Raw genomic sequence first — 10,931 nt, 5'->3', positions numbered from 1 at the left:
GTGGATTTTAGTTATTAGAATATGTTTGCCAAAAAATCTGAAGCTTGATCATGCTGTCAAGTTAAAACTTCATGAACTAAATGTATATTTGCTTCAAGCTTTTAATTGTGCAAACTGCAAAGGTTTAATTTTTACTAAAAATAAATAGAAAATAATGATTCTGGACATCTGAAAAGCCTGAGTTCAAATATGTCATAATCTTGGAAATTTGATGAAGCTTGTTCACGGACCACAAAGGAGTTTTCCAGGTAATTAATAATTAGTCAAGTAAGTATGAAGGCTAACTCAATTATGAAACTGGTGGGATCCAGCTCCAAGTCTTATTATAATTGTCATTTTCGTGGTCGTCACGAGAAGAAGAGAAGGTATCTTATACGTCGGAAAAATGCATTTTTTTTTCTTACAAGAGTGTAATTTTGTTACATGTGATTCACACACTGTTAGAGAGAAGATATATACACACACGTATGGGACAATTATTGCCCCAATACAAGCCCCGGACCACTTGGTTCATTGCATTTTTTTTGGCCATGCGGGCACAGGATCTCATTCCAGAACCTTCTTTTTTTGAAAACGAATTGACAGGCTTAAGAGAAGTGCTGTCTGGCACTGATTCTAATGCTGCAATCCTAACTGTCCTTGCACTCGTGTGGAGTGCCACTAAGATCTTATGAAAGCTTTCATCAGAATCTCAAAAATAATGAGAGATTGCAAATCTTCCATCTCTGTTGGCACACCTCATTCATCATTTTTTTTTTTTGGGGTACTCCTACCTTTTCTAGTCACCACTTACTTTTCCTAGAGACAGCTACATCCAGATTCTGATAAACTGCAACATGTTGTCATATATCACCTAGAATCAGCTGATGTACCATAATTTGAAAGGCCAAGCACACCAAATTGAGGTAAAATTGAAGTTTAGAAAATCCCATTCTTCCTTTTGAATTTGGTTGGTCTCAATAAATTTCATGTGCGCTACCAGACCCAATATATGGTATCCACTTCTTTGTTATTATACTCTAAACGTGAACAATTATACAAAATTTTCCACTTAGTTGAAAACTGACGAGCTATTTACTACTGCCAAAAATATTGAATAATCTTCTTTAGAATTAGTCAAGCACATTATTAACTAGAGGACAGCTCAATCAATTTGTCATATTTGGCACTGGAATAGTTTGTGCAACATTTAGCACCCGTGACACAATTCTATATTTAGTCAATCTCATGGAAATTACAAAGAGAATCAAAGTTGGTGTCCAGCATTAGAAAAATCAATGCTAAATAAAGCCATGTATGAAATGTCATTATACACAATCTCCAGAGATCCGGGAATCCAGCAATTGAGCTATAGCTCATTGCACTTAACGGCACCAGCATCTAGAACAGGCTATTTGGCCAGTCAAATTATAAATTTTCTTTCTTAGTTTAGATTTTCACCAAATTTAAAGAAAATTTTGAACTATATTAATCCAATATTAGCACCAATTTAAGTAAAATCCATACTTTTTACAAGTATTTACAAAAATCATATGTTTAGAGTTAGTAATCACAGCTCGTTAGCAAACATTTTTTTTTTTTTCAGAGAGTTTTAACTTATGACGTTTACTTCTAATAATAGTTCTTATTTATCATCAGATCAAGACACCAATCAGTTTTTAGTGTTGACGAGGATTGAACCTCAAATTTTTTATACAAGCATCAGAGACTTTACCAGTTGAGCTAGATAGAACCCACGCTAGTTAGCAAAATTTAAAACCATGGTTTAAGGCACTTGTAATTTGGACACAAATAGAGAAGACAAAGTAATATATATGTACTTGAAATGAAAATTGAAAGAAAGAGATTTTTAACAACAGAGAAAGTTCTATACTTGATAATAACAAGCTAACTACAATAATCATTTGACCATTTTTTTTTTCTTTTTGGGTTTTCTTATTTTGCAGCAAATGAAATGTATATTTCCCATGTTCATCTCTGTTCTGTTCCAATTCCATCTCATACCTTTCATGGACCAGACAGACTAGGAAAACAACTCTCAGACCTAGTAAGCCCTGAACTACTAATTTTCCGATCACCATTCAACGGACTACTCGGCGTAGACCTCATCGCCCTCGGCGAATCCAAACTGCGCCTTAGAATCTGTCTCATGGCTGCAATCAAATGCACTGTAGGATCTGGAGGCGGCACAGAGGACTTAAATTTTTTACGAAAGTTTATGTGCTTATTCATTGCTTCTTCAGTGCTAAGTAGCCTTTCAGACCTTATGATCTCGTCTTTTATGGCCTCGCCGCATAGGCCGCATATCCATTTGCCATAGTAAAGCTCCCGGACGTGTGCTATGTAGGCTGGCGTGCACTCCTCGGTTAGTCCACAGCAGTCACATATGACGAATTCAGCTTCAAGTTGGGAAATGAGTTTTGTAGCTGCTGCTGTTTGTGTTTCTGGGGTTGAAAGAACCATTGGATCGCTTATTATAGTTGCAGACATTGCCAATAACCCTGTAAAACAATACCAAACTGTAAATATATACACATTTTCACTTCTTTCAGATGCAAAACAATTCTTTTTCTTCTTACAATTTTGTTCTGCTGTATGTTTGGCATATGAGAAAACAGAGGAATGGAAGAAAGTGAAAAATTGTTTTGGTACTGTTTGTATGGTTTCACAAAACCAATAACTCAACTATTCATGTTTAGACAGCTTGTTTTCTGAGAGAAATGTTTTTTATTCTTCAAATTTCTTTTACAAATGAAGCTTAAAACAATGAACATATACTTTACAACATAATCGCACAAAGCAAAAAAAAAAAAGACAGAACAAAGAACAAAACTAAAAACAATTCTCTATTCACCGAATTCATAAGAACCCAATATTTAAAAACAGGCAGAGAAAGATAAGAGCTTTGATAAGAATTACCAGCAGAAGCAGATCAAAATGAACCCCCAGAAATTCTTTTTTTTTTCCTTTTTTGTCTCTCTGTCTCTCTACTTCTGCTACTCTGGCTGGCTTTGTATGTGTGTTATCTCTCTTTTTCCCACTCTCCTTCTTCAACCTTTTCTTCCTCAAACACAATCTCACACATCAAAACCATTTCAAAAATAAAACTTTACAATCCCAACAAAACTCAAAATTTTATTTTCTTCAATGATCGCCTTAAGAACTCAAGCTCATATCTTTTCTTTTCTTTCTCTCTCTCTCTCTCTCTCTCTCTCTCTCTTCTTTTTTCTTTGGTTTTTTAGTTAACTTTCTAAGAAACCCAAATCTTATATAAGAAAACAAATAGATTGCTTTTTGTTTCTCCTCCACAAAATCCTCCACTCAAACTATATATTGAATGATATGAATAGCATAGGCTATAAGAGAGAAAGAAAGAGAAACTTTGAGATAGAGAGAATTTTTTTTTTTTTTTTTGGGAGAGAGAAATCCAATGATTGAAACTTTAAGGGGTGGACTATGGTATAATCCACGTAAGCAACAATTTGCTGTCGGTGAATTCTGACCGTTGATCTTTGGATTGCCAGCTAAGCATTATCAGATTGTGAAACTATTCTTAGCCAATCTGTGCTGTGCTGTTCTCATTAGGCCTTTCTTTTCCAAGTTTTTTCTTGGTTACTTTATGGAGCACTCTTTGGTTGCCACGTGTATCCCACAAAACGTGTAAGGTACAGTTTTGAACCTACACCCAAATTTATACTTTGCTTATGTATTAATTTTTTATTGGATTTCAGTTTTTTTTTAAGTACACGATAGTAAGCTTATGTGAAAGTATCAAAATCCAATTAAAAGATAATGCATAAGTAGGGTGTAGATTTGGCTATGTTCCTAACATTACTCTCAACAGCAATATAACCGTCATACAAAATTTCATAACTGAACTAACTACTAACGCTATTTTCGTAAAGACTAACCAGCAGTACTACCAATATCGTCTTTATCGTACACTAATCATACCATATTGTGTTAACGGTTGTGAAACTTCACGAAATTTTTCGTATTAATGTTGAAACTAATTCTTGTTTTATATATAGTTGACTGAGTGATTAGTACTATTTATGGCTTCAATGGTCTAGTTAGTTTGGTTACAGTTTTTTGGGTGGTTCAGGTTTTTAAACTACCATGAGAAGTAATGCATTGAATGCCACTAAAAAAGAAATGGTGTGTGTAATTACTACAACTCCATAGAAGAACTATGAAACTAGCTAGTATTTGTTATAACTGATTTTCAAGTGGTGAAAACTTCAAAGAGATGTAGTCATTTTAGCACATCTGTAACATGCCTTTAAATAGGGTGTTGAAAGGGATCAAGCATTGAATTTCCACCTAAAATAGTTGGTTTTTAAAAAAGGTTACACTATTCAATGGAAAAATTAATGAAATCAATATTGCAAAATTCCACGTCTTTTGTTTAATTTTTAGGCAAATTACTAACATTGGTTGCCAAGATCAGTTCACATGGTGTCAAATATAGACAACGTGTCTATGATGCCTAATTAGATTGACTTTTAACTTTCGTTCAAATAATAAATATAACACTACGTAGGTAAATTCGATTTGTACAAATTGTTCACATTACCTTTTTTTTTTGGATAAAATATTAAAACATGTTACTCATATTAGGTATAAACTCTAAGAGAAATTTTAGAATGCCTATGATGTCTAATTTAGATTTAATGAAGCTTTGGTTTGTTTCAAAAACTATAATCACTCAATCTTTTTTTTTTTCTTTTTAATATAGATATGATAAGATATAAATCTATGATATATATTCTATAAAAATTGCTCTTTATTATCAAATTAAGATATTAATTGGTTTTGGTGTAAGTATAATTCAAACTCAAACCCTTCATACAACGACAATAAACTTTACTATTTGACCTAACAAAATCCCACGTAATCAGCAACTCAATTAAACTGTAGTCACTCATCAAGCCAACAACAACCTTTCGGAGAGATAAATTTGAATCTCACCATCAGGACTTGATTCTATTTGAATCCTATCAAGTATTAATCAAGACTTGGTTCTTTTTTAAGAAGACTTTATTCTTTTTCAGTTTGTTAATTTTTAAAATTTTAAATTGTTTCCCCTATTTTTATGAGACTTGTTTCCTTAAATTAAGTGATCTACTACTATTCAAATTATTCCAAATCTTTGCAAATCTTTATAAAGCTCTTTTTAAGGAATTGTCTAGATAGCAAAGCCAAATCTTTACATTTAACTTATATGGACATATAGGTTTTTTAGATAAGATAGGATATTACTATTCACTTTGAGGCCAAGACACTTATAATTTTTTTTTAAGCAGAATTTGAACCTAAGTCTCTTATTCAACAATAAAAAAGATTTTATTAGTCAAGCTAATTTGAATCTATGAAATATAAGATTTATACATGATAGTCATGTTAAGTCATATGGTTTAAGAGAAAATCTATAAACACAACAAAATCTCACAACGGTTTCAAAATAAATTCATTTTTGAGTTGTGATGGATTCGAGTTTTTTTTTTTTTTATGATAAGCTGATATTTTAACTTGTTATAAACATGTTTGTGAGATTTTGCCATGGTCGTAAAATAACTCATGATTTAGATTTATATTAAACCAATACCGTATTCATGTTGGAAACATATATTTATTGATACAAACTGTTCTCATCACTCATGAGTCCTGCTACATTTCTAGCTAAGGGAGGTGACTTGTAAATGGGGAAGGAAGAAAACAAGTTGCTTTATCACGCCTTTCATTATGGAGCTTGATGTTGCAAAGCATTGCAACCTACGCAAACCCTTTCACCACCACACCCTCCATTATGTTTTTTTCAAGCACGAGGAAGGATATCCTTAATTGGCGATTCCTCATGGATCTGATTTAATGATCAAAAACCAACTAGTCACAGTCAAATATATAAGAGTAATGCTGCGTTATCAACATTTTTACAACAAATTTTAAGTGGCAAGTTGTTATTGATTAGCAAAAAAGTGATATTGGCAATGAGTCCAATTTAGAACCAGTAACAATTTACCATTTAAAATTTATTGTAAAAATGTCATGGACATATCATTAATTAATGAATATATCAGAAACTTTGAAATAAACAATGAATGGACCAAGCTTTTGTTTTTTGGGGAGTATGAAAGGGTCAAGCATTGCCTAGCCAAAGAGAGTGAAATTATTGCACATAAACACTGATTATGAAAGGGACCCCCACTTGCCAACTCTCTCTCTCTCTCTCTCTCTTTGCTAGATTAGATAAAAGGACAACCCACCAATGAATATTGTTCATATCTTCCTCCACATATAATTTTTGCATCAAAAAAAGAGAGGTTGCATAGGTTGCTATACCTAAGGCCTTAATTGACCTTTGGAAACATGAACAACAATTCACATGCTAATGGTCCAAATTTCACATTCATTCATTCATGTTTATCGTGCACGTTTAGGACTAGGACATTATACTGTCAATTTTTTGCATTGAAAAATGTGGGACATATATACACCACTAGGAAATAGATTGAACATTCAAAGAATTGAATCTTGTTAAGCCCAATATGAACACCTTAATTCCCCAAAATATAATATCCTTTTTCTTCCTCAAATTTGTTTTTTCTTTTTGGTTTTTGTCTCTTTTTGGGTCATGCTAACGTGTGCCCTTAGAGCAATGATTAATAATTCATTTCAAGAAAGTTTTAACACCACTTTTATGAGAAATGAAAAAAGCTGTCAAAACATTAATTGTTTTTTTTTTCTTTTTTGATAAAAACTTTCCCTTTGGCTTTTTAGATTGTGAACACATATTTTCTATAGTGAAACGTGATGCATATTTTAATTTTTAAGTGGTCACCCTTAGCTTAGGTCAACGAAACCCAATTGGCATTCCTACATGTTCAATGGGAAATGAGGATTGCTTAAGAAAGTTCATGATAAATTAAATCAAAAATGTATTTGACACGGCAATATAATAATTGTGGCATATGTGGCAGGCACTAATTATGTCAATAATTAACCAAGTGGTTATAAATAATTATTAATTGTTTTGTTTGTGCTTTTCCATGTCTATGATTGCTTACGTTGTGTTAAAAAGAGTGGGTTTTCAATGTTTCAAAGTTTCATTTTTTTTTTTAGCTAAATATGTTACAAAGTAACTTCTTATTCATGTTTTAAAAAATTTCTTTTGTTTTTTTCTTCAATTTTTCGGCTTTTTTTTTTCCTCTTCCAAAGGCAATTTGGTCCACCGTAGTAGTGGATTCAAAAGGAAAAATAGATTGTACCAAAAAATTAAAGAACAAGTGGTTGGGAGGTAATGATGAATAATGAAATGAAAATTAGAATGACACTTCACTAAATGAAAAATTTTGTTTGATATATTGTGGACTTTTTATGATTCTCGAGAAACTTCTTACAATTGCTTATAGCCACTAGGAGACATAGTTATCCTTTTACAAAGGTCTTAGTCTAAAAGTTTTTTTTTTCTTTCTTTCTTTCTTGGCTATGTGTGAAATTTTCTCTTTCTTTCTTTTTTTGCATTTTTTTGTGTGACCAAGTCTAGAACTTGATATATGCATGTGCTTTGTCTATTTAGTCATGTGTGTACATGTTTTTTCTTCTTCTTCTCAATGTTGTTGTTAAAGGGTAGTATCATTGTGTTTAACACGTAAAACCATATTTAATGATACTCATGGAAAATGTATAATTATTTTATACTAGTTCTAGTCTAGTAATTAAATTAATCTATTGATAATTTTTAGTTTAAGTGTTCAATTTTTATTCCCCTTTATAAAAAAATAATAAGATAATGTAAAAACCCTATCCATATGATTAAAATGTTAATTTTTCGAAAATGTTTACAAGCATATGGGTCTTTGTTTATATAGAGAGACAGGTGGCATAGATGTGTACACCCAAAATAATACTTAGGCAATTAGTGGACACTAATTTTAATATTTAAATGAGGGGAAAAACACTATAAAAAAAAATCTCACAGATCATAATTGAAAGTGGTTGACCATATGATAGAACTAGTAAAGAGATCGAATCAAGAAGGTTTGGATTTTACCTGATAAAATACGGGTCATGTTAAAATGATCGGGTTGTTTTTTGATATGACCCTTACCTAGATTTTAATGGTTCAGTTTGACCCAATATAAATCTTAGTTTTCCTCGTGTAGAGGAAAATAATAATAATAACAAGGAGAAGAAAAAGAAGAAAAACAAAGAAAGAAATTTAAACATACGTCTTAACATCTTTTTTCATTTTTCATTTATGTTCTGTTTGTTTTAACAATAATATTTTCTAGAAAATGAGTTATTTTCTTAAAAGCATTTTCTATGAAACTATCTCATTTGCCAATGTTTGGTAGCAACTTTAAATGAGTTGAAAAACAACCTCCTAACTTCCCTTATTTAGCTTACTGTGAGATATAGTTGTTTTCTAAAAAAATTTAATGGAAAACAATCTCTAAAAATAAGTCATACTTTTTATATTGACCAAAGATAATTTTCCTTTGACTCATCTTTTTTTATGCTACCAAATACTGGAAAACAAGGAAAACTATCTATACACTAGGTTTTTCATTGAAACAAACGGAGATAAATAAAAGAACAAAAAAATTCTCAAAAATAAAAGCCAAATAATACATAAATTCCTAAATTTATAGTCTGATAATTAATTTTAATAGTTGATTAATCTAATAATTTCACAAAAGAAGAAAAGAAAACACTTTCACTTGTTATAAATAAAACACGAAAATTTAAATCTCCTATAAAATAACTATATAAAAAAATTTAAAAATAAAATAACATACTAGGTAAATAAAAAACATAGTAAATACTTAGGGAGAAAATTTATAAATAACTTAACAAAAAAAATCTCAATATTATTAATAAATTCAACATTAAAAATATTTAAATTTGAGAATTGCATTTTAAATTGATGGGTTGTGTGATTAAAATTTACATCTGCAATATATAGAGTATAACTTTAGCATACAAATAAATAAATAAATTTATTTATATATATTGAAAATGGGTCAATTACATTTTAAATGTTATAATAGAGACTTGGCAAATATTGTCGAGTTAGGTCTGAATTTAAGATGATCAAGTTGAGTCAAAATCTGGTATGGGTAAAAAGGGGATCCAACTAAAATGGGTTATAAATCATATCATTACTTTTTTCCCTAATGAGTTAACAAGTTTAATTTCACAATGTCTAGGTATGCTAGACATGTTAGCGATTTAGTGATTTGGATAGAGGAGGTCCCTCCCCATATGACTTCTGTACTTTTGGCCGATTATTGCTAGTTTTTTTGTTCTTTTTTGTTTAATGATTGCTGATGTGGTTTGATTCTCAAAAATAATAATAATAATAATAATAATAATAATAATAATATTATTATTATTATTATTATTATTATTATTATTATTATTATTATTATAACCTAAGTTCCTATTCAACAAGATACCCAAAACTGTCAAGCATATCTTGTACAAGACACCGGTGACCACATACTATAAACTTTCATTTCTTATGTTTAAGTTGTAATAAATGAAGAAGAAATATCATAATGACAAGTCTTGAAGATGAAAATGGTACAGCGTGCTAGCTAGATGAGTAATTCTTAGGTATTCTCGAAATATGAAGAATGGTGTTTTCTTCTCTCACATTCATAATCAGATTCACTTATTAAATTTAAAGTATGGTTCACTATGAATGTGAGAGAATGGAAAACAATTTCTTCATATTCTGAAAGTATTTAAGAATTTTCCTTACTCGAGACATGATCCATCAAAGTAGTTATTTGATTAGATCAATAAACTAAAAGACAAAAAAAATAAAAATTTTGATGCTAACGTGTTGGTAACTATCATCATCTCATTTTTTGGACATATTAGCTCTTATTTAATTTAAAAGTGATATGTATATGAAACATTTCTAAATTAATAAATGTTAAGTCTGTCCCACATATGACTTTGATTCCAAACCACACTAGGGTTTTCCTCTCTTCCAAATAAAAATAGAAAAAATGTTATAGTCTGCCTCTCCAAATCAAGATTTTATTATCATTAATTACTCGATTTAATGGTAGTTACGTTGATTGTGTGTAGTCAAACAGATTTGATGGAAGTGGCCTGTTGTATAACACAATATTAAAATTATTACATATTTTTTTGAGTAACGGGTATCCTTAGGACATGAATTATTTTAAGAAAATTTTGATACTACTTTTATTAGAAATATAATAAAACTGTCAAAAAAATAAATTGTTTTATTTTCATTTTTATAAATAAATTTTAAATCACTACACATCCTTGACGCGATGGTCACTCTACAAGCATAAGTACTTGTAGAGTGTGGGGGGTAAGGGTCAGGGTTTAAATATTTAGGAATAAACTTCACACACATATACACTTAGATTAGGCTAGAGCATAATTTATATCTTCTATCAAATAAAAATAAATAAATTTTAAGAGTATTTTTTAACAAATGCCCTTATGGCATCAATTAACAAAATTTTATTTTTATTTTTATGATGTAAGTTGATGTTTGCCTGCAGAGATTTGCTTTTGATACGGAACTCCAAATCTGCATGACTAAGAATTGATTTGTCAAGGAGATTATAATAACATCTACAAAGCCTTAATCCCAAAAAGATTGATAATGGATCCTCAATAAACTAATTGAGACATTCATATGTATGCTAATTTGTCATTCTATTCTATCACTTGTTTAATTAATTAACATGTCTTTTATTATTATTAATGCTATTTTTGTTTTCTTTTATTCTTTCTAGATTTTTTTTTTTGGTTAATTTGATAATTGCATTAATGAGAGATGAGAGATTTAAACCCTAAACATTTTTGTAAGAACCATCGGGAGGTGCATGTCATTAGAAAGCTCTTGGCTTTTACTAGAAAAATCGCTTTTGATTAGT

At 30.4% G+C, this 10,931-nt stretch overlaps 1 protein-coding gene across 1 annotated transcript; it reads right to left on the bottom strand.

The window, feature by feature from the left end:
- Positions 1-1,792: 1,792 nt before the first annotated feature.
- LOC142637216 (uncharacterized) lies at positions 1,793-3,061 on the bottom strand. The gene is made up of 2 exons (XM_075811498.1): positions 2,920-3,061; positions 1,793-2,501 (listed from the first exon to the last, which is right to left on the bottom strand). The coding sequence occupies exon 2, from the start codon at positions 2,488-2,490 to the stop codon at positions 2,008-2,010; it is 483 nt and encodes a 160-aa protein (XP_075667613.1). The 5' UTR covers positions 2,491-2,501; positions 2,920-3,061; the 3' UTR covers positions 1,793-2,007.
- Between the last annotated feature and the right edge of the window lie 7,870 nt (positions 3,062-10,931).

The sequence above is a fragment of the Castanea sativa genome, chromosome 5, assembly GCF_040712315.1.
Source record: "Castanea sativa cultivar Marrone di Chiusa Pesio chromosome 5, ASM4071231v1".
Lineage (NCBI taxonomy): Eukaryota > Viridiplantae > Streptophyta > Magnoliopsida > Fagales > Fagaceae > Castanea > Castanea sativa.
The sequence above is the reverse complement of the archived record's forward strand: the minus strand, read 5'-3'. Positions and strand labels throughout refer to the sequence as shown.